This window comes from Opisthocomus hoazin, chromosome 1, assembly GCF_030867145.1.
Source record: "Opisthocomus hoazin isolate bOpiHoa1 chromosome 1, bOpiHoa1.hap1, whole genome shotgun sequence".
NCBI classification, from domain to species: Eukaryota; Metazoa; Chordata; class Aves; order Opisthocomiformes; family Opisthocomidae; genus Opisthocomus; species Opisthocomus hoazin.
Window position 1 is genome coordinate 23,894,741 of NC_134414.1, and position 24,604 is coordinate 23,919,344.

Genomic DNA, 24,604 nt, shown 5'->3' on the forward strand with positions numbered 1-24,604 from the left:
AAAAAAAAGCCCGTCAGCAGGTGACCTCCGCTCCCCGGGACCTGCTGCTACAGGGAACCGCTGCGTTCATCACCCGGGGAGCCGCCCCGCCGCGCCCCACCGCCCCCGAGAGCGGGACTGGCTCCCGCGGCTGGATGCGTTGCAGAGGGGAGGGAATGCGGGGCTGCTGGAGGGAGGGGGGAAACAAGCGCGCTGTAGGAGCCTGAAGTAGGGCCCTGCCGCCTCCTGGGGGGCTGTGGCCATCTGCCACCCCCCCCCCCCCCCCCCCCCCCCCGTTAATTGCCGTCGTGCGGGGGGAGCGGGCGTTGCGGTGCCCGCTGCGGCAGGCGGGACGCGGCAGCCCCTCGCCCCATCGCCCATCGCCCGGCCGACTCCTCGGCAGCCTCTGGGGGCCCCGCTTTCCTCCCCCCGCTTCCCCTTCCCCCGCTGTTGTGGGCGCTAAACCCGCGGCTGCGGCTGGCAGAGGGGTCCCCGCGCTCTCCTCACCCGCAGGCGGTCTGTCAGGGTGCGGCGTGGAAGCTCAGCTGCTTCAGTCCAGCCGTATGGAGAGGGCCTGCACAAAGCCAAAGACAAAAATGTGCCAAGGGCAGAACAGCAAGGGCAAAAAGGTGTGTGGATGCAGGGGTGTTTGTTCCTTAAAGCCAAGGCAAATGCTTCTGTGGGTCTGCTCTCCACCAGAGCTGATCTAGATGAAAGTTAAAATTTCACGCTGTATGAGCAACCCACCCCCTCTCCTCTGCGAGCCTGGCAGGAGAGCGGGACCAGCCTTGTGGGTCAGGCTGGTGTCCCGCTGCCGCTCAGCATGGTTGAAGCTGGATGGTGTGGAAGAAGGTGTGTGAAGGGCTGATGTGGGCACATCAGCAACGACTTTCCCCAAAACTTTCTTCCTGATGCCTTTGTGGAGGCGTGGGTCTTTGCCTTGAAGTGGTTTCGCTAAAGAAAATGCTCAGTGTGTGACAAGATACTCAGCATCCCAGGTGCTGACACAGCTATTTCCTCTCTCCTTTTCTCCTGTTCCCCGTTTTTAGCTATAAATAGAGCCATAGGTTTTAAAAGTTTGGAGCTGTCCTGGTTTTTGTTTGGTCCAGCCTTGTTCTGAAGAGGAATCTATTTTAATATCTGGTTGAGGTCCTAAGTACTATCTGTATATTGCAGAAACTGCACGGTGAAAATATTCACAGGAGTGTTGGGCCAAATCGTGCAATCCTTAAACTGACAGGATTTGTCTAAGACTGTGTGCTTGGCCCAAGATAATCCCTTGAAGGACTTAACAGTGTGGCACATAAAACTTGCTGTGAACAGGCTTTTGCATATTTCAGATGAAGAAGTCTCTATTCTGATCTCAAATACATGGATGCTCTTTGACAAGTACCTGAAATTCGTCTTCTGCGCTTACAATAGGAAGTGACAGTGCTTTTTTGTTCTTTTGACATACCAAGCAGCATGCACCCAAATATCTGAAATGAGGACAGCAATGAAAGTCTATATTTATACTGATGTGAAAGATGCCAGACTTAGTAACTTAGCTATAGTATGGTATAATACACACTTAACGTAAGATTTAACCTCAGTTAAAATTGCTTGGTAATATGTATCGGGTAATACGATAGTTTGGTAAAAGCTTTACAGAAAAAGCCTTAGTAAGAAATCTGGAAGTATTGCATGTCCAGATATAATGGGAATGTTTAAATTGTTTCAATGGATTGATTGTATCTGAGATACTACATATACCAGATAAACAGCATGCTACCACTTTTTATTACTTTAAAAAAAAATCCATAATTACTAAATATTTCCTCCCAGTATTTATTATTTGTGCATATATAGAGAATAATTTAAGACGCCCAGGCCTTAAAACAGGGTTATCAAAACAATGAGACTATGGTGTTTGTAGTACTGAATAATATATAAGGTAATGATCAATAGTCCCTTACAGGGAATACATTTCATCTTTACATTAGCTTGGCTATAAATTTTCCCTATTGGCTTCAACCTGTGCCGTGTTAGATTTATGTGATTCATGCCTGCTATTGATTAGCGCACAACTATTTTGTGGGAGATGCCAAATTAATTGTTCAAAAAATCCATGAAAGTGCTTTTTTATTGGCCACGTGAGGCTCAACACATACTATACTGTTACTTTATTATTTCATGTAAAGATAGGTTCCAATAAGCTTTAAAAATAGTTACATGGTGTGCTTAGATATGGAAATTCACAAAATGTACTGAGAATGCTACTTTGTGCTGTATTTTGCGGCTCAGAAGGTAGCGTAACGCAGCAGTGTGTGTCTGAAATTTGCTGGATAACTCCTGTGAGATCATTACAGCTTTACATGAGAGCTCCCAAATAGCAAGCAATTTCCATTTCTTCCACAAGACTTCTGGGTTTATGCAAGGTTTGGCGGGTAGCATCCTCACTGAAGAGGTAAGCGACTTGCAGGGAAGGTTGCCTGAAAACCCTCCAACCCTCAGAACCAGATGAGCTGATATTTGATACTTGCTCTACCGTGCACGCTGATGCTGAACCTAGGAGCTTTGGAGAAGCAGTGCTTCTCTGGAAAATGTCCTTACCTCCAGCGCACAAATGTCTGTGTGAGCTTGCTGCTAGGTGCACGGGAAGACTTAATTGTTTATACACTATTACATAGATTTAGAATATTTTAATTTTTGGATTTGAGAGGAGTAAAAAATAACACAGCAGAGAGAATGGTTACCATATAGACAGAAATGTGTGAGACTCTGGACTATACTAAGGATTTGCCTTTCTAAAGCCTCTGGAAGCTCATACTGTGAGTAAATCTTTCCCTATATTCCCAATTCATTGATGCCTGGAAGTAGACCTTTTGGTTCTGTGTGTGACGTTGGTTTTATCTCACAATTTTGATCCAAATGTGTTTTTTTGCAGAATTCATTTTGCAAGACAAAGGTCATAGGTTCTTTAACACTGCTAGTTTTGGCAGTCTATAAACTTGTGGTTTTTTTCTTTGAATGTATTATTTGTTGTGCAAATCAGAACATGACTGAGCTGTAGAAATGTGTTTAGAAATTATGAGAAAGATCAAGAGTAATCTTTTGATTAGGTATGTTAATGCTGTCTGCAATACATTGTTCTAGCAGAGACTCAAAGGTCTTCACTGTTCAAGTATTGTACTTTAAGATAGTTCCTCATCTTCCTCCGAACAACTCTGAAAATGGGAAAACACCTTTGAAAATAGCTGCTTGTCGCTCAGGGATCAGCCACATCTGAAAAAAAAAAATCTTTCAATGGAAACAATATGTACATTGTTTTTTTCCCTGCATTTTATAGGTATACTGGAATTTATCAGTATAGCAGTGGGCTTGGTCAGCATCCGAGGAGTCGACAGTGGACTCTACCTTGGAATGAACGAGAAAGGGGAGCTATACGGCTCGGTAAGTTCCCACTAGCCTTGGGCAGTCATAATCCCTACATTCTGTGGGAAAAATACTTGGTAGCTCCTACAAGCGCCTGTTGCACTAGGTGCTGTGTGGGCACTGTTTCTGCTCTGAATATCTTGCAGCCTATTTCGAAATAAGACCCTGTGGGTGGTGTAGCGAACATGGGAGAGGAAAAAGGTGACAAAAACAGCAATGAGTAATAATGCGGATGGATGACAGTTTAGGTACAAACAATGGAAACTGATGGCCAGAGCTGGTCGCGGAAGACTAAAGGATGTACGGTGAGATTTGTAAACGTGTCCTTTCAGTGGAAACCTCAAATGAGACAAAGTCGCTGTCTTTTGTGCGTAGGCAGAGTGCTTTCTAGGAATTGACAAAAGGAAGTGGAATGGGATGCCTCCTCCCTGGAAGGGTTCAAGGCCAGTTTGGATGTAGCTCTGAGCAACCTGGTCTAGTGGAAGATGTCCCTGCTCATGGCAGGGGGGTTGGAACCAGATGATCTTTAAGGTCCCTTCCAACCCTTACCATTCTATGATTCTATGTCATATGTGGATAAGAAAAGAGAAACAAGAGTGAATAAAAGCTAGAAAAAGTATAGGAGTGAGTGCAAGAGGCTTGGTGGTCTTATCCTGAAAGTCCAGCTGGTGCTCCCTGAGCAGCAGGAGTGAGTTATGGGTGTGAGGGAGGAGCAAAACTTGGTATTTCAGATGTGGGAGTTAGGCTGGCGAATCAGCCCTCCTGCAGCTGATGGGCGACTGTTCTCGGCACTGTGGGCTGCCTTGCAGCAGAGGAGTGCGAGTGTGTGTGTGTGTGTGCGCCACAACCCTTACCTGGGAGTACTTGAGACATCCGATGTACACTGGGGCTCATACCCTGGGTGGATCATGGGCAGGGGGAATCTGAAATCGAGCAGGAAATTCTCCAAATAGTAGAAGGCAACCTCTTCTAGCAGTAACGTATCGACCTCCAAAGTTGTCAAGGACTAGAGAAGCAGTTGTATTTGAAGAAGAGGATGGCAGGTATGAAGGGTAAGCAAACATCTGAAGTGAAGGGAGGCGGTGTATTCACTGGGGTTCATTAAAAGGGTGGAGGAGAAAGTGACAATGGCTGACTGATGGTCTAAGCATTGTGAAGAGAGACACTCAAAAAGGAGTTAAAGTGAGAAAGTTAAAGGTGCTAAAGTGAGAAAGTGTAGGTGAAGATACCTGTGTCAGAGGGGAGTAATGGTAATTGGGAAAAGGGTGGGGAGGGAACTGGGTAGGACAGCAGCGAGAGCCGGAGGAAACATGAGAAGATGGTGATCTGGAGAAGATCTGGAGTACTCTGTCCAGTTCTGGGCTCCCCAGTTCAAGAAAGATGAAGAGCTACTGGAGAGAGCCCAGCGGAGGGCTACAAGGATGGTGAGGGGACTGGAACATCTCTCCTACGAGGAAAGGCTGAGGGAGCTGGGCTTCTTCAGTCTGAAGAAGAGAAGGCTGAGAGGGGACCTAATATATGCTTATAAATATTTGAAGGGTGGGTGTCAGGAGGATGGGGCCAAGCTCTTTTCAGTAGTGCCCAGCGACAGGACAAGGGGCAATGGGCACAAACTGAAGCACAGGAAGTTCCATCTGAACATGAGGAACAATTTCTTCCCTCTGAGGGTGATGGAGCCCTGGAATAGGCTGCCCAGGGAGGTTGTGGAGTCTGCTTCTCTGGAGATGTTCAAGACCCGCCTGGACGCGGTCCTGTGCAGCCTGCTTTGGCAGGAGGGTTGGACTAGATGACCCACAGAGGTCCCTTCCAACCCCTACCATTCTGTGATTCTGTAATGAGTGGACAGGTGAAAACAGAAGAAGTAAGAGGGGAGTCCAGCTTCCATATAAGTGATCCGTGGCAGAGCATTAGGAAGCAAGGCCAGGAATGTCCAGCAGAAGTGTTTTTATGGGATGTCCAAGTTCACCGATCCCTTTCTAGTAACATTTTGTGTGAGAGAGGGAAGGTAGAGAGGGGAAGGGAGACTGTCTTCTGAACGAAGTGCAAGCTAGGGGAGGAAGCCAGAAGGTACAGGTCACGACAGTGTATATGGGAGGCAGAAAAAGAGGTGGTAGAATGAAGGGCAAGTCTGGGATGGAGAATGTGTGAACACAGGAGAAGGGGAGATGCAGAGATGGTGAGAACCAGTGAGTTGGAAAACCAAAGAAAAGGGATTTAGTATAAATGGTAATATGGGGGAGAAAAAGGTTAGCAGGGTGGAGAGGAAGAGAGAAAGGGAATGGGCGCAATGACAGATGTAAACAAGTTGCTGGTGAGGAGTGAGTAAGTTGTCGTAAGTCACAATCCTCATGCAGCTGATGAATGGGATAAAGAACTGGTGAAGTCATGAGTGCTTTTATGGTTCACTTAGGCAACAAAAAGGCAGAACAACAACAGTAACATGAATCAGTAATGTTGATAATCATCAGTAAGAGCAATCCTTTAAACAGATAAACACAGTGAATCAGTTACTCTACACTTCAGATATTCAGAAAAAGAAAATGTGGTTATTGATAGAGCTTAAGTGCATAGACCTGTGAGAGCAAATGCTACATCGCTTTCTGTGCAATTTGTATTTTGTGTTTGCAATATGTTTGACTGCCAGAGTGAATTACTTAAAACATTCTTGCCGAAGAAATATGGACAAGAAATTCTTCATAAATTGCTAACCTCACTGCGTTAACAAAATAGTTGTTCCATGAATCGCAGTTCTAAAGGAGCATACTTTCCTAGGGGTCTGTGTCTCACTGTCCGAGACATGGGTGTCTCTGACCTTCTGTCCCTGCAGTAACACAAATTCCCCAGCCTTTTGTGTTTCTCGCATGAAGAAAGAGACAGTGTTAGCTGTCCACGCTCACCGGATTGTTAGTTTGCAGGGATTACATAGCTCACCACTCCCAAGTGGGATGTGAAAATGATTTCTCTGCTTTACCCTGCCTCTGATTAGTCGCAGAACTGATAGGAACTTAATTTTCTTGAAGACCTTTGCCTCCTGATTGAAACTGGTTGAAAAGCTAAGGAAGGACAGACAGTCAGGCAGATGGACATTCAATATAATTGGATAACCTCTTTTCCCTAAGAAACGACGCTAAAAAGATGAAGCCATTCATAATGGAGAACTGGCAATCTGAAGGGCCAGAATGCAAAGTTCAGGTTAAAATCTGATGGATGATATGGCTTATTGTCAGCCTCTAGAGATAGGACATACTAAAGAGTGATGGTAATTGAATTACATTACTTCCAATGAAATATAACCTCTAATGGCCAGTCAGTGTGATGATGCTTTAAAGCCTTGTCAACACTAGCAATCCTGGTGCCTATATTTCAGCAACTGTCAGCTCTCATAGAAACACTGAGATAAGCAGGCCTCAGAGCAGATTTTCATGTGGGATTGGCTGGACATTTTTAAGTGACAGTGTTTTGCTTTTGGTCAAAAAAAATGCAATTAGTTGAAAATGAAGTTCTCTGATGGGAGTAAGTGTTGCCGTTTGAACTAGAAGCAAGGCATGATCCAGCACAGAATTATCTTCCTGAGGAGAGAGAAGATCAGTTTAACTGAAATTAGTTTTGAGACCGATACCTGGTAGATTGAGGTTCAAGTTTTTCACCTGAATTAAGCGGAGCAGTCACTTGAGTTGAACCATTCTGTAACACCAGCAAGCTGTCCTTGTGCTGCCTGTGCTGGGAGGTGGGTCCCTCTGCCTTGGGTTCTTCACTAAGGGCCATGAATAGCACCAGCTTTGTCATGGAGCAGGTACACTTACAAGGTTGTGAATGTGTTTTCTAAGGTGAGAAAACTGTTTCCCATGCACAACTGAAGAGCAGCCTAAGAAATACGTGATCCTGCTCTACATCAGCATTGTGGATCTAAGCAGGTGTGTTTCTGCAGGCATTTGGTACTGCAGCCCTTGACACTGACAGAATATATGCCCTGTGTCTGTGACACTTTCATATTTATATTCAAATTACTGTATGAAAAATATATTAGGTGTGAATCGAATCAGCAACCTAAAAGACTTCTATCCTTCTATATTTGGGTTTGAAACATTTGGCACAGGAAGATTTTTCCCAGCATATTTGTGGTGCCACTGGAGATGGGACATATGGTGAAGCAGAGCAGCCAGGATGGGATGATTGCTGCCAGTTTGCATGAAAGGCAACAGTAAAGGCAGTTTCAGCGTATGTTGATCCAGACATATTCCTCCTGACCTTCTCAAAGTGCTGCTTTCTTCCTAGATTAGCTGCCTGACAAACTCTTCCCAACTTGCCACCACTACAAGTGTTGCTGTGCTCTTCAAATCAGAAGCTGATTCCTACTGCAGCTCATGATTAGAAGAGCACAGTGACCTTCAGGCTGCTCTGAGGCAGCAACATATAACATAGTGGCTGTTCTCCAGTTCCTGCTCATCCCATGGTTTTAGCCAGGGAAGACTGAAGATATGTGTATGTGGTACTGCAGAGAAGCCAGTGGTAGCTACGTAGCGATGACCTGGAGGCTGGTTAGTGACAGCTTTCCCTCCCGTCTCGTTCAGTTCCTGCTCTCCCTTTACCTTGCCTTCCCCTTGCAGCCTGCAGCTATGACTCATCGTGTTTCACAACGGCGACTGTGCTTGTCACTGGAGAGGAGGAGGAGAAATCCAAACTACAGATAGAACCCGAAGGGTGTTAAGACGAGACATGAAGACCTTTTTCCTTCCTGAGTGCCAAACGGCTCTTGCCAACACCTCTGGCAAGAGTATTAGCAAGTGTGTCTTTGCTGTGCTCCTTGGTGCCATGCTATGGTGTGAGGGAGGTCTTGCTGATCAGTCCCATGACCTTCGTGCCTGTGTGTGCTGTCCGCACTGTCATGCTGCCCTACACTGCCGCCCTTGTGAATATCAACGGTTGGCACCCACACGGCAGTCAGCGATGAGCACCCACACCATGGGTTTACGCTGCAGGCTGTCCTCTGAAGCAGTCCTGAGCTGCCTCAAACACTGCAGGACCATGGGATACTCTAGCCTCAGGTGCCCTCTCTTTCCCAGACTCTCCTGCAGTAGAGAGCTGTTCTACATCCCACTGCTGACATCATTGCCCCACTGATCTCCCATGGACGCAGATCTGCTCTGCTCCTCTTCTCAGAGTAGATATAAGGAAGAAATTTTTTACCATGAGGGTGGTGAAACACTGGCACATGTTGTCCAGAGAGGTTGTAGATGCCCCATCCCTGGAAACATTCAAGGTCAGGTTGGATGGGGCTTTGAGCAACCTGATCTAGTTGAAGATGTCCAAGCAGGGGGGCTGGAACTAGATGACCATTAAAGATCCATTCCAACCCAAACCTTTCTATGATTCTATGAAATGCTGGTGTCTCCATTGCTCCTTGGGTCCTTGGCAAGTGACAAAAGGTGGTTCAGGTTGGATGCTCAGGAGGAAAACTGGGAGTTGGAAGATCTGGAGCAGCTACAAGGGGAGCCGTGCAGGCGGGAGGAGGAAGGCAGGAGGGCATATAGCGGAGTTTTTGGGGAAGGGAGAGAGGTCTAGGAGTGCTTGGCAAGGGGCGGGGGGAGGGTAGAGAGAGAGGCTTCATGTGCCCACAGAACATCTGAGACAGAGCCAAAGAGCCCAGATCTGGAGCCAGGGAGGAAGGCTCCTTACCTCTAGGTTTCAGACTTATGGATGTGTGCAGCAAAGTGAGATTTAGAACTGCTTATAACAGGGCAGTAAACTGCTGTCCTTTAAAAAATTAACTGAAAACTTGTTGGTCTCAGTGTTTTTGGGACACTAAACCTGCCTTTTGCTTCTAAAACTACTGGGGAGAGGGTGGAGGAGGAGAGAGAGAGTACTGTCCTTGAAGAAACATGTTTTCCCAGCAAGTGTGCGGGGAGGTGATGATATGCCTCTTTATTGTCCCAGCAGGGCTGCACCTGCAGTGTTTTGTGCTTTTGTTTGGGTCCCCACAGTCCTGGAAGGAGTATGCACCTACAAAGATGAGTGAATAGATTTTTTTTTGACAAAACAGGGACAATTTTCATAGTCTACTGAAAATTGCTTGGTGTAGGTAAGGATTTGTTTTGCTGCATTCTAAAAATATCTTCTATGTTCCCATGCAAATAAGGGAAGGGAATTGTTCAGCCCTTCAAATGGTAGGTCAAGGTGCATGGAAACAAAGTGAAGGAAAAAACAGGTTGAAGGTGTGTGTTGGGATCAGCATTTGGACCAAGTGAGTGGTCACTACAGATATCTAAGAACAGCGTAGAAAAATAAATTACCCTGCAGTATCATTCACACTTTCCTGTTAGTGTTAAACACCTCCGATCTAAAGAGATTCCATATGCTTTCAGATTGATTGATTTTTTTTTTTTTTAATAATCTGGATTATCTGTCTGTCAGTGTAGACACAGGCACCTAGGGCTGAGGTGAGCCTGGAAACAGGACAGTTGCAGTGCACAACAATTTTTGGAGGGAGAAATAAATGCAGTTTCCCCGAGTGGAGGCACAGACTTCTAGGCTGAGAGTGGTCAGATCCCAGGAGGGATAGTGGCTACAGCAGCAGGTTTAACACCCTTCTGCTTGTGTGTAAAATAATATGGTGCCTTTTGGTAAATGGTAGAAATGGTGAAGAGGCAGAGGGCGTGGGGTGGCTGAATTACGAGGAGCAGTCAGGCTTTCCGTACGAGCAGCATTGCCCAGGAAAACGTAGCAGTCTCTTGATCAAAAACCTGATGATGTCTTTTAGCAGTAACAGCGACTCCTACCTTCCTGAGTAAATCTGCTTTAAGCAGAGGAGTTGCAAGAATCAGGCCTGTAGCTATCTTGAAAGGGCAAACTTTGAGATCTGAAGAGTACTGGTTACAAAAGGTGCTTGTGGATCTGAATGTGAAGGAAACTTGAAAATTTGTCAGGGTTGCAGAAATGGAAACAGTGTCCCAGGAAGGGTGAAACTGCCGGGAAGGATTTGGAGACTAATAGGCTGTGGGCACTTGGCAGAGGGTCTGTCAGGAATGGGAGAAGGGCGGGCTGCAGAAAAGCACGTGCCTTAGAGGTATAGAAGCATGGGGATAAAATGGAAATTGCTGCAATAAAGCTGCCTGGGGCCCCGAAACATACACTAAAATATGTCAAAAACTTTTTAAGCTATGTAAATGGAAAGGAAACCGGAATCTTTACAAATGTGGTGTACTCAGCAAGAGTGTAAACGCTGTAGTCTGAATGTGGCTGCTAGCTGGGCTAGCCAGCATTTCTGACGGCCTCCTTGGGGTGGCAACACGGGGCTGGGGCATTCCCTATCCTGTGATGAACAAAGGGAGCTGGGGCATCCGACACCACGGCTGAAAGAAGTGGCTATTTTCCCTCCAACCATCCATCCCCTCGCTTTTGCTGGCATAAGCGTTTCTGTTGCTGCCTGGTGAATTGAAGCAGGGAACTGGGAAGTAATCTGGCCAAGCAGAAGGGCTGTCTTCAGCCACAGCAATTCCCTCTCAGGTCACAGCAAGGTGCGGTGCCAAGGTGGGAGCAAGCCTGGGTGAGGGAGGGTTTGCTTCTCTCCGAGGCAATGCACGTGTTTGCCAGCCTTGAGTGTTTGTGGACCTGCGGCAGTGTGGTTTGTGTTTGGCCGGGGGCACAACCTGGGAAGCTGGAGAACCATCGGTCTGACTCGGGTTGTGCTCAGAGCGTAGGAACATGCTTTTAAAAGAAAGAGTAGAGGAGGATCTGGAATTACATGCAAGAGGAGTTTACTGAGGCTGGAGAAATAGTTTCAGGCAAGCCCAGTATTTTATTTTTGGTAGAAGTTTCTTTTCCTAGAAATGGGAAATATGGTTGTGCTAATCTGCAGGGCTGTGTTAGGTATGACCCTCAGAAGAGAGTATTTGCTGCGGTGGGTAAAATGGGTGTTAGCAGAAGACTTGTATGATAGATGGTGAAAAAACTGAAGAGAAGGCAGCAATGGGGAGTGTTGAAAAGTATTAATGTGGAGTGAAGCTATTAGCAGAGTTTTTATGGATTGATACTTGCGCTGGTTTTATTCCCTGTTTTTATTACAGACATTAAACATCTTGTCATAAAAAAGTAGTAGTATGTTACTGAAATTGTTGCAAGGTTGGTAAGTATTTTCAGCACAGAAGGCAGCCTCACAGAAGGGACTTCTTGACCTAAAGTGCCCAAAATGTTTACACATGGGGCTCAGGGAGATCTGTATCGGTGCCACTGCGTATGGCACTGGTAGGATCCAGTCTAATTGGAAAGTGCAGTTAGTCACCTGAGTTACAGAAGAAGAACTGAAACCAAAACAGGTGCAAAAAGGGCTTACTGGGATGATCAGAGGGATGAAAAGGCTATCAAATGATAGAGTTTAAAGATCTTGTCTTACTTAGTCTGCAGAATGAAAACTGAGAAGGTACGCTCTTGGTCTCTGTAAATACACTGAGGTTTAACACCAAGGAGAGAAAAAAAGTCCTTGAAAGAGAGGACAAGAATGAATTGTTTTGAATGGATCACAAGAAACCTGAGGCTGGATAATGATAAAGCTTTGGGTCAGGAGGAAGTCAGATTTTGAGCTGGCCTGCGGAATTTTTGCAGGGAGGTGGGAGATGAAGCATAAACGTTTTCGTTCTGCACTGTATGGTAGGAAACAGCTTTGTAATGGTGGACATTTTCTTTGTGGAAGGCATAGGTCTGAGAAAAGCCCTGAAACTTTAGTTACTTGGCAAGGTTTGTCTACAACCTCATCTACTTCACCTTCGCAGATAGCCTCTCCCTGAATTTGGATGGGCAGCCTTGCTGAAAGCTGGGTGCTGTTAAATGGTGTTCCTCACAGGTGCCAGCGTTGGCGATGAGAGCAGAAACCACAACCCATTCAGCAAGGTATGAAGGACTCTGTAGAAAAGAAAGATCTTTTGAGATGTGGGTACTGGTGTAGGAAGAATTGATGGGTGAATCCATATGCTTAACACAGGTAATATGGGAGAAAGCTCTGTGAGAAACTGCAGCTACTGCGTGTTTTTTTTTTTTTTTTTTTAAAACTAAGGATTCAGTCTGTTTTTTAAACCAGAATTTCACAGATTGTAACGGCTGTCACCAAACAGGGACACCTGCTAATAGGTGGGATAGATACTATACTTTTCCTCAGGTCTTTGATTTTCCTCAGAGGACTTCATTACAGATACTTAATAGGTCTGGGGATAATTTTATAGAAGAGAAAACTCTCAGTGATCTCCTTACTTTTGTCTGCAGTTCTGTGCTGAACTTGGATTCTCACTACCTGCCTGGGACAGGAAAGTATTAGAATATCTCCTACAGAAATTATGTATATGTGTGTGTGTGTGTGTACAAAGCTAAGCTTTGGTAAAGCAAGATCCTACTCAAACCTTAATTTAATGCTTTGTTTTCCACTAATTAAAGATGTGAGGAATTTTGTATTCTTACAAAAATGGGAAATTGCAGGTGCTGCTTGAGGAGGCAGCCAAGGTGATTAACACCCTGCAGAAACCCCCTTCGAGAAAGGGCAGTCCTGGTTCCCTGCCTCTGCTGCGTGCTTCTGCTCCCTTTCTTGCTCCGACACCAGCAATCATCTGGCCTGTCAGGAGGCTAACTTAGGGATATAAAGCCACGGAAGAAAGCTTGCCTTTTTCTTTGTAGGTTTGCTTCTCTGCCGGTTTAGCTCCCTGAACTGGCTTGTTGCCTGTTTGGGCAAGCACAGTGGGGGAATCAGCTGCAGCATGGGATGGGAGAGGGGATGAATACCGTGCTGTTAACAGCAGGTAGTTGTTGAAGTGGCAAAACAAATCACAAACCCGAATCCTACCCAGCAAACAAGCATGGGGTATGTTCACTTTGAATGTCTTCAGATTCACTGCTTTGCAGTTGTGTAGCTCCCCAGTTGTTGCAGCCCTGAACGTTTCTGGAGCTAGCTGTGTTAACGATACGGAGGTGTGAAAAGGTTCAGCATCTTCAGTTGATTTGAGAATACTATGTTGAAGTGACATGCTAAAAGAGCATCATCAGCAGTGACACACTGAGATATGCTTGGGGATTATTCGCTGCATCAGATAAAGATCTGATGTGCTCTGTTTCTGACTCAGGAGCCAGTGGGATGTGAACGTGGCACTCTTTCCCACTTTACCATTCATCATTTTCAAAGACAGAGTAGAAAAAGTCTGCCCTGTGGGGACTTCATTAGGGATTTTGTCTAGGTTGAGATTTGCTTTGCAGTTTGAATGCACTTAGGCTGATTTGGTGATGCGCAGTAACGCAGTAAATTGGTGTTGCACTCAAAAAGCTTAAGAAATAAAGCTTGTTACAGTCAAATCCATTTGCCCTCCTTTTGTAAAGCCCTTTGGTTTCTTTTTCACTGCTTTTATAAAGGCAGACCTCTGCTGTTGCTTTTGATTTGAAGATCAGGTTTTATATTCTTGTTCCACAACTGCTGCTGAGGAAAAACTTGGCTTCTGGTGTGGATGCTGCATGCTTTTGAGGTCTGGCCCAGGCTGTGCATCTTTAATCTGCTAAACTTTACTCTTCAAATTAAACACAATTACAGAGACAACTGTGACTCAGGAGAAATTTTGACTTGATTCTATTACGGTTGAAATGCCATTGGCTTCAGCGGAATCAGGATTGGACCTGCTCCTGTAAAACCACCAATTAATTTTATGGTTGTGTCAGCAGACCCCGATCAAGATAAGAGCTCTACTGTATTCATCATTTTAAAAACCTGAATCTAGAGAGGGCCCATGAGAGCCTGCAATCTGAAGACAGTCTTTTAACATGTAAATGTTTATTGCTTTTGCTTAGCAAGGGAGATTTTGGCCTTCTGATGCCTTTTTTAGGACAGCACCTAGTGTGTAATCTGGACAGGAAACTTACTGGGGAAGGCTTCAGGAAAATCCTTTAAGGCATTTCAGATTATACAAATGTTGTAAAGTTTTAACAATATAATCAGGGTTTTTTTTTTTGGTATACTTTAAAAATCTGAATTCTTTGGAAGGTCCGTGTGCTGCTGGTACCTATTAGACGAAGTGCCTGGTCTTTGAGCTCTTCAGTCACCAGTTCTGCTGAAGCTGTTATTATATATATATTTTTTTTTTCTTTCCAGACAGATTGACAACTTGTTTCATCAAAGCTGAAATTAGCTGCATGGCTAAAGTCTGACCCATTGAAAGACAGGTCCACTGATGTTCATGTGTGTGTGAGGAGTAGGGGGCTCGTGGAGGAGCACAGCCACCCCACCTCCTCCAGTGTTTCCCAAAGGCTGGGTCAGCTGTATTGCAGAGAACCTAAGTCAGGGCATAGCAGCATCAAAGATATGTGGATTTTCTGAGAAATCTTAGGGAAATCTTTTTTGTTCTACTCAGACAGTGAAATACTAAAAATTGTGTATCTAGATCCATGACTTTATGGTGGGATTGCCTCTGGGAAAAGGAATGGGGAAAGTGTCCAAAGAGTCATCTCTGGAAAGACCACTTAGGAGAGATGTTTGTCAGCAGAGGAGCACTGTTGTCTAAAAGGGCAAACATGACATCTTTTCTTTGGCAGCAGCTATTTGAAATGCTGGGCTGTCCTTCCTTTGTGTCCAAAAAAGGTGGGAAAATAAAAGGCATTTTTAAACACCTTGAAGTGAATATGCAGTCGAGTCCTGTCAGGTAAGGATCTTAGAGTACCAACACTTTGCTGTACTGCCACTGAAGCACTGTAGATTTTAAAATCTCTCTGGCAGATTTGTTGGTTTCCAAGGCTCCAGTGGATGTTCGGCATTTCAGAGAGAAGGACTGGATCTTTCCAAAATGCAGTAGCCTCTGATGCTTTGTTTATTTGTTGACCCTCATCCAGAATGACAATGTGGTCAGTAATGTCCCTGTCCTCTGAGCTAGTACCTATCAGGTAGCTTTACATGAAGTCAGTAGCAAAATATAGAGACAGGTTTTTGTTCATCAGTCCTTGACCAAATCATCTTGCTGAAATAATAAAACATGAAGTACATTTATAGCGTGCATTTTTATCACTACATAGTATTATAATTATTTGGTCCACATGGCAAGGTGTTTTATGAAGGGCCCTGAGCATTCTGCTGTTTTTATGGTGACACCTTGTAGCTGAGGGATAAGGTGCTCCTCTAATGATGGATAAATCCAGCTTGGGGACTATTCACTGGGTGTAGACACTCATGCCGATCAGATACTTTTCATCACCCACTTTATAATGTCTTTGAGAGTGTGAGTTCAGCTGCTCCCGCAAAAGGCAGCACTTTCTGCTGGAGGAGGGGTGTCTTTCCTTTAAATTTAGAGAACCACAAAACAAAGTAAAAAATACTGACAAAATACTTCAATGTTATGCTTTATCTTAATTGTATTTAAGTAAAACATGTTTTATTTAAAAATCTCTATTCGGTTAAAAGCTTAAGTAGCATTTCAGGCTCAAGCGCGTGTGTGTAGCTGTAGGACAACAGCCCTGGTTTGACATACGTGTTGGCTTTTGATACAAGAGAATTTGTGGAGTGGGGAGCCAGGGTAGGTCAAGTTACAGCTTTCAGTAAATCTGAACTTGCCTGAAATGGTTCTTTTAGTGTCTTAAAATATTTGTTGCCTTTTTATCATTGCAAGCCTGATCCAAGTTCCATTTAAGCTGATGGGAACTTTTCTCCTGTCTTCTTTAAAAATTGGCTCCGGCCCCTGTATCAGATTGCATACCACCTTGCTTTCTGATTCTTGGAAGGGTTCAGCCAAGCGTTATGAATTAGATGCTTAGATAACATTGATGACTGCAGTTCTGGATTGTGCCAGGGAAACCAAAAATAAAATAGAGGTCAGAAGTGTGACTAGTAAATGGCACAGCGTGGGCCTGGTCCTGCTGGCGTGGGAGGGAGGGGAACCCACCTGTTTTTTTGTTTGATTTTGAAGAGTTGAATTTGTCCCTGTCCTGCTCCATTGTGGTGCAGAGAAGGAACCTCTTCAGCTTCCAGGGAAATGGCGCTGTGACAGCCTATGTGGCCCGAGGCCTGTGCCTGGAGCTTTGTCATGACTTCCAACAGCAGCACAAGCAGACCCTGCGTGTTTAGGTGAAAAAGAGATTTTATCTAATGCACTCGGCTGGGCAGATCTAAATCAAATCCTTAAGGACATAAGCATGGCTGCTGGTAGGCAGCCTGTGCTGACAGATGCGAGCTCAGGCACAGTGGGGTTGCTCTTCCTATAACGATTTCATGTCCAAGGATGGCATGCTTAAAGCTTGACAGATGCTGCAAACTTGAAATCTCAAAGGAGTGAGTACCAGTAAAACCAAAAGCTGTGGATTTGGCAGTGGCAATAATGGATGGAGGCCTAATTGGCATCTCATCCGGCTGCAGATCATGTCAGAAGAGCTCTGTAAACAACCCTGGGATAGCACAGTGCTGGATCCCAGTCTGGTCCCTCCAGAGGAGGTCCATGATGGTGTGGAGAGCAAGGGAGCAGGAAAAGAGGGGCAATGGGGCACAGGGGAGAAGCAATGAAATCCCTGCTGCACTGACAGTCTCCTGGGATTTCATTGTTGATGCTGGAGTCCGCTTGCTTTGTTCAGGGAGCTCTACTTTTCTGTCGCATTCATCGGGACGTGGGAGCACCGTGGTGTCTGTATCTATATAGCTGTTGCGGCTTTTGATGATAACGCTCCCAAGGGCACCAGGTTCTGCTGGGTCTTGGAAACTTTACAAGCTTTTTGTATGAAAGATATTAATCTTTAAGCAGTCTCATAACTGCTCCAGTACAGAACAGTCACACTTTTTTTTTCGGTAAGTGGGAATTTATGTATAATGAAAACCTTATACAAATTAATGAGGAGTTTAAGAGGAGAAACTAAGATGAATACTCCATCTCTGTGAAAGTACAAGGTGACCTGAGGTAGGGAGAATGCAATTGCCCAACTGTAGTTTTGCCAGGACACCTTGCCTAATTTCCCTCATCTTATACAAAGTGCTGTGGAATATGAAATGCATGTGCGTGGCAGCGTGGGTGTCTGGCTATTTGCTTGATCTTTCTTCTGGCCCTGCAGGGTTTCCTGCTGTCTTTCTGATGTGCTCGTGGAGAAGGACTGACACAAACACATAAAACCAGTCAACTAGTCCTTTGGCAGACTTTTTTTTTTTCTGCTTTTTTTTTTTTTCCATATTCTGTCAAATATTGAACAAAGCATTCTGAAAAAAACCACTGCTTGGAGAAACTGTTCCAAGAAAACTCTGTGACATTCACCAAGTCAGGCACTCAATGTGCAGGGCTTGCCTCGCACTGCTGTCTGACTTGGAAAGGAAAGCGGTGCTGCTTGGACACCGATATTTGGCTTCCTGGCGTGGCTGGAGGTTGTCCACCCAGCCGGAGACTAATAGGCTTAGCATGGGAGATCAGGCAACACCACAGCAAATGCTGAACTACACCTTTATTTATGACAACTCTGGATGAGTGTTAATTATTAGCTGAATGTAGTGTGTTCTAGAGGTTGTTTGCGTTACAGCATGGGAAGGGCCAGCTGCACGTAAAATGTGCGTGTTTGTAGGCAGAACAGCAAAGAAAACCACTTTGGAAGAGAGTAGGGGGGGTTTGTTGTTGTTTTTCTTTACTACATATGCAGTTTTTAGTAACATCATATAGCCATAATGAAGAATTTGCATGAACTTATTTAGGAGACTATATATTTAAACATGATTTCATTAAGACAGGGTGGATTAACACGGTGATAACGTGCAGGAGGTATATAGGAAGTGCTGACTAAATCAGATGTGCTAGTTGTTAATAGTTGTTTGGACTTCTGGATTAGGTGTTTTCTTGTGAAGTGTCTCTATTGAATAAGTGTAGCCATTTGCAAAAGGGAAAACTACGTGTAGCATAGAACAGAACAGTTTGCTAGACATGAAATATATTTGCTATGATCTTAGGAATGATGGTCTGAAGAGGTTTCCTTTTGTCAGGTTAAATAAATTGGAGTTTAAACTCTGTAAGGTTATTTAAAAGAAAAAAAAAGATGTGTTTTGTACAGGACTTTACTGTGCTTCCAACTACTAAGCAGCACAAATGTCTTACCATTCTTTAGTCATCAAACCGTTCTCTGGGCATTGTACATGTGTATGGTCTATATCCACTTATTTCCAATTAGCTGCTTCACAGGGGTATCTATTTTTAAAGAAGCTAGCAAATCTTTCATTGTGGTGGCTGTAACTATCTACTCTATTAATTTACAATCTCACTTTTAGCTAATCTGCCTGGAAATAGGATAACATAATTATTTTTCTCCCTGGCTGGATGGTGGAGGATGCAGGAAGGAAAAGGGATTCAGGGCTTGCTAACACTGACCAGAAATTAGCAGACTTCTGAATTAAATCTGCCTTGGGTTTCTGCCCTTGTGATATGTGCATCTTTGCACAATTCAATTATTTGAATGTTCAAAATTAAATAACAGGTTAAAAAAAACCCCAGGTAAAGTGTGGAAATGTAGTAAAATGAGCATCAGTCACTTTGTAGTGGAATATTCTATGAACAGTCCTCATAGAAAACATGTACTATGTGGTGCAACATCTGATTTATGTAATTTTGAGGCCACCTCCTTATTTGGCCCTTGAATTAAATGACTTGAACAAGCCAGGCAGCCTCCCCTTTCACAGGAATGCAGGTTGCTTTCCATAGCTGTTCCAGTTGGGTATGTTTGGTATTTGTGTCAGTCTTTGGCAAAGATGTCTAGTGACAGTAAGTATGGTGCGAGGAAATATTTGCACTGGAAAAATGATAGAAAAATCTGTTGCTAGAATAACAGTATGCAAAAATGTCTGTATTCTAGGGCTAAATCTTGCTTTTTGACTGTGTGTACGGGGGCTTTCTAGAAGTCTTAGCCAGAAGGGGAAATGCAAGCCACTTGTGATCACAAAACACCGTCTCCTTCCCGTACTGGGAGAGCTGGCTTTCAGCAAAACTTTCCCATCCTAAGCTGGTGAGGCAAGAAGGTGCTTGTTGGCAGGGTGGACCAGCCGCACCCCTGTGTTATGCTCATTTCTGGCTTGAATAAAGGCATGTGTGCTCAAAACATGAGTATAAGCTAGTGTTAAGTAGTGTTGTGATAGTACATGGTTTAGTGGTGGACTTGGCAGTGTTAGGTTAATGGCTGGACTCAATGGTCTTAAAGGTCTTTTCCAACCTAAATGATTCTATGATTCTACGTAGCTGACTATCCTGGTGGAAGTTGGTTTCTGTTTGTTGTGGTACTAGATGAGCCACTGTGGTAAGGATCTCCCAGGGCAAGGGAAGAAGGATATGCTGGGGTTTTGGTCCCCACATTATTTACAGGGCCTGATCCAAAGTCACCGATACCGATTTACTCCACTGGTCTCTGACTACAACCAGAATTTCTAGGTGTCCTAGAAGGAAACAGTTTGATGAATTTATAAAGATATTATTTCACTTCTCTGAAAGTGTGATTGTTAGTGTCCCTACGTATCTGAACCTGCATCCTGATGGCTGTGTCAAGTTTGTGTTGAAGTATTTGCCTACTCTCTACGCATGAATTTCTGAGAATTTTGATGAAGGAGAAAAAAGATGTAGCTGTGTTATAAGAGGATGAAAAGTAGAAACAGGATAAGCTTGTAAAATAAAGATTGAATTTGTAAGGTTGAAATCCATTGGACTCATCCAGAGCACAGTACAATGCAAACCTCCTTATTCAAGGTCTGCTAGTTAAATGTACCACAGCACTGTCATGATCCATCAAACCTGACAGAAAAAGAGAGGCTATTTTAAAATTTCTCCTCCGGGGCATGGGGAAGTACTGTTCTTGCAAAGACAGAAATTTATGATGATGCTAAAAAAAATGCAGATCAGGTGAATAATTAATGAATTCAAGACAGGACTGAAATATCTTCCTAAAATGTTGCTATTTTTAGCAGGGAGTGCTTCTGCAGTGCTTGTCATGTGATCCTATTGCCTTCTGACAGCAAGAAAACAATTTGAATCGGTTGCTCTTTCCCCATGGACTTATAAGCCCCGTGTATAATACTCCTTAGCATCTGCTTCTGCCTTAAAGCAAAGAAAGTGATTTTAAATCTGATGCAGAATACAACGCTAATGAAAGCTGTACTTGAAGAAAATCTTTATAGTAGCTGAATAGTTTTTATAATAGTTTGCACACTGAGGCTGTACAGGGGACTACTGCAATGCGTGTAACTTCCAGCTGCTACTGAAGTCCAGTAATATTCATTGCTGCTGCAGTTTCTAGCTGTCGAAGGACATAGAGGCAATTATCAATAGGAGGGTGCAGGATCTGGCCCCCAGATAAGGATTTAGTGTAAACAGATCTGTGCTTCTTTTCCCTATAACCCGTATGGAGTGTTGCCGTGTTAGAGGTACCTCACACATTAAAAACATTTTAGTCAGAAATGCCTCTAAAATAAATTGTGATATACAGGCAGCCTGCGCACGTGCTCACAATTCTGCACACGCTGCTCAGCTGGACCCACAGGCAGGGAATTCTCTGGGTCGAACCGCAGGGGAGGCTGTGAGGGGTGGGGCTGCCATCTTCTCTGCCACACGTTCCTCCTGCGACTGTGCGAGCCGCAGCCACCCGGGTCCACACAAGGGCATGGCTGCTTCAGTAGTGAATACTGAAGTGTTTAACTTCCGAAACCTGGTCCTGTTGGGGATTTCTCCTTCCTGAGGGGCGATGAGGTTCCCAGTGCCCATCAAAGAAGAAGTCAGGAGCTGCTTACTTGCTGTCTTTCTCGCCTACTGGAGTTGCACAGGTTGAATTTTGAAGAAACCTCCAAATGCCAAGCCTTTAGGCACTGCGGATCCAGGCTTTGCAACCTCGTAGCCAGTTCGTAGGGGTGCAGAGGAGCTGCAGAGCTCTACCCCAGGAGCAGCGTGCTTGCCGTGAAAAGCAGCAGTGAAACATCTGGGCTGAAGCACATCGCTTTGGGAAGGGGTTGTGAGCCAAGTCCTGAGCAGCAGAGGTGGCCCCAAAGGCACCTGCAGCCCCAGGGCAAGCTGCCAGCTTTGATGATGGTGGGTTTTGGGAAGCTCCTGGATTAAGCCATGGATGGTGGCTTCTTGGGGGCAGTGAAGCTTGAGCTGTGGCTCCTTAGCAGTGGTGTTCTGGCACACATTTATGGCTTAGGTGCCGTAAATGCTTTGCTGCCTCTGGGCCTTGGTCTCCGTTTTGCCTTCTCTGTGTATCTATCTAAAAGAACTGCTTGAAGATTTAATGTCTGTAAAACACATGCACAGAGGTCTGCATTGTGTGGAGCTTTGTCATAGTCAGAAATTGATCCTCAGCTGGATGCTGAGTTTGGTCGATGTGAGTGCTATTCAAGTGAGAACTTGTTACAAAAAAATGTACTAAATTGTCATTATTATATTTTTGTGTGCTAGCTGAAAAGACTATTTCCAGGCTTAGTTTTTCCCAGCTTTCCATCAGCTTTCCCATGCTAGAGCTTACCACCTTTTTTTCAGTCTTCTTTCTCAGTCACTTGTGTGAGCCCTTCCTAAAATAAATCTGGTTATCAGGTGGCTGCTTGTTAAGTAAACCCTGTCTATTTAGACCGAAAGGATGTAGAGAGGTACATATGGAGTGAAGAAGTGGGTGAACTGGAAGGAATGGGAGTATGTGGGGATCTGATGAATGGTTGATGTCTTCAGTTGGGTCCCATGAGTAGGACAGGGCACGAGGACAACCCTATTAAAGCAAGCCTGGAGCAGTTTCCTCACCTAACTGCATCTCAGCACGTGGGGTTTGTGCTCCTGCTTGAAGCTCTCTTGGGTTGTGGTTCTGTGATACAAATAATAAACCAAATGAAGGGTAGTACGTTGTATCTTTTTAAATTAATGAAGTGCATCTAATTCTCTATGCAATGGAAGGACATAGCAATTTTAAGGCCCTAAACTGTATTGCAGCCCTGCAAACCAGTTCTAGTTTTCTTTATTCATGTCTGTTTGTTCCAATGCCTGCACTCACGATTGAAGCAATTAATTATACAAGTCCAGTAATGTCTTGTGAGCTGCTTGGGAAAGATCAGAAATTCAGATATCTGTTTTCAGTCTTCTTGTTGCTGATTTGATTTGCAGAACAAGGCTTTTGGGGAATCATTTTTGCTGCCCACAGAGTTATCCACCCTTGTGACTGCTTAATGAAATACCCAGCAACACAGCTTTACTTAGCTGAAACTGAGAATATTGAAATGGTTCATTTTGCAAATTGAGCAAGGAGATACTGATTTCAAGCTGTGAAAATAGTAATTCTTTTAAAAATAGCTTCTTTTTCTGGTTATCTATCTCCTTACTACTTTTTCTTTTCTCTCTATAGGAAAAATTAACCCAGGAGTGCGTATTCAGAGAGCAGTTTGAAGAAAACTGGTATAACACATATTCATCAAATCTATATAAACACGTGGACACTGGAAGACGATACTATGTTGCGTTAAATAAAGATGGGACTCCAAGAGAAGGGACTAGGACTAAACGGCATCAAAAATTTACACATTTTTTACCTAGACCAGTGGACCCTGAGAAAGTACCGGAACTATATAAGGATATTTTAAGCCAAAGTTGACAAAGACAATTCCTTCACTTGAGCCCTTAAAAAGTAACCACTATAAAGGTTTCATGCGATGGGTTCTTATTGATTAGCTGTGTCATCACATCAGCTCCACTGTTGCCAAACTTTGTCGCATGCATAATATATGATGGAGGCTTGGATGGAACATGCTGATTTTCTTCTGCACTTGAAGGTTTGTCCTCCTGGAGGAGAGCCTATGCCCACTCGCTTGATTTAGTACAAGAGGGAGCGCGAGAGAGTGAGTGAGAGAGAGAGAGAGAAAGGGAGAGGGTGAATGGGAGTGAGAGCACGCGAGAGAGGAGCCAAGGGGAGGAGGAGGAGGAGGAAGGCCTGATGCATGCTGGGGAATAGACACGCTTTTAAATTTTTGATCAGTTGTACTTCGTCATATATCAGCATAGCTGCCATACGTTGATTCATCAGGATTTTGACTGGTGGCCTGCTCAAGTCTACGCTGCATTTACAAAGGCATGGAGGGTGCAGTCTTACTTAAACAAGAGACTTTTCAGTTAATCACTCTCTGGGTCTCACCCCATTGAGTTTAAAGCAAAGACCTCTTAGTAAAAAAATAAAAATAAAAAGTTAAATTTATTTATAGAAATTCCAAAGGCAACATTTTATTTATTTTATATATTTATTTATTATATAGAGTTTATTTTTAATGAAATATGTACAGGCCAGATAGGCATTTTGGAAGCTTTAGGCTCTGTAAGCATTAAAATGGCAAAGGCCACTATGAACCTGTGGTAAATTCATGCAAGTAAATATAAAGGTGCATGGATGAAAAAAAAACCTAATAAAAAGGTAATAATAATAATAAATTCTAGTGACCCTCATGTACTAAAGGCGACAATCTCTTTTGTGCCTGTATTATTGTACAAGTATGCACACCACTCATGACACTGAGTCCTCACTCTTCTGACTGCTTGTTTCATAGCTTACCCCCAGAGGATTAAAGAGAAAACTGGGTCTTCAACTTCTTTTATGTGTCTGTAATATTTTCTCTCTGATAAAAGTGACTTCTTACATCATTGTAAACTTCACAGCTGTGGAGAATATAGGGGTTGGAATATATTCTACTTGTTAAAACCTATTGCTGATTATACCAAAGCTAAATAATAAATATGCTTTTTTTTTTTTTCCTAAAGCAGAATGCCAGAAACAACATAAGTAATATCAATAATTGTACTAATTTTAAAATTCCACAAATAGCAATAATGGTTTCAGAGGGCAAGAACCAGGTTAACAGGATCACTCTTGTAAACATGTTTATTTGTGCACTTGACTATCTACTATGAAATTATACAAGTTCCATAGGGGTCATTGTAACATCTTTTATGGAAAATTGCTTTCAGTGTGATATTAGCACCCTTCCTAAAGTAAAACTTGCAAAATGAAACTAATAAATCTCTTATCAATAATGACAATGAGAGGGACAGTATTAGACTTTTTTTTTTTCCTAAAGTATGTTCAAATATTCATGAACCATAAGTGAGCTGACAGTATGTAATATTTAAGGGATTGTAGCATCTTACGTTAAGCACACAAACATGTTGATTAGCAATTAGCATGTGGGAATTAACCCTTAGGAAGAGGCATGTTTTCTACAGTACCCTGAAGGAAAAAAAAAAGA

The 24,604-nt window shown here is 43.8% G+C and overlaps 1 protein-coding gene across 3 annotated transcripts in view; it reads left to right on the forward strand.

Annotated features, from left to right (window-relative positions):
• Nucleotides 1-24,401, forward strand: part of FGF9 (fibroblast growth factor 9) — a 55,574-nt gene extending 31,173 nt beyond the window's left edge. For all 3 annotated transcript variants that reach the window (XM_075419181.1, XM_009943205.2, XM_075419164.1), the window contains 2 exons: nt 3,308-3,411; nt 22,720-24,401. In XM_075419181.1, coding sequence (XP_075275296.1) covers nt 3,308-3,411; nt 22,720-22,965 — 350 coding nt within the window. In that variant the 3' untranslated portion in view covers nt 22,966-24,401. The remainder of the gene's footprint in view (nt 1-3,307; nt 3,412-22,719) is intronic.
• The last annotated feature ends 203 nt before the right edge of the window (nt 24,402-24,604 follow it).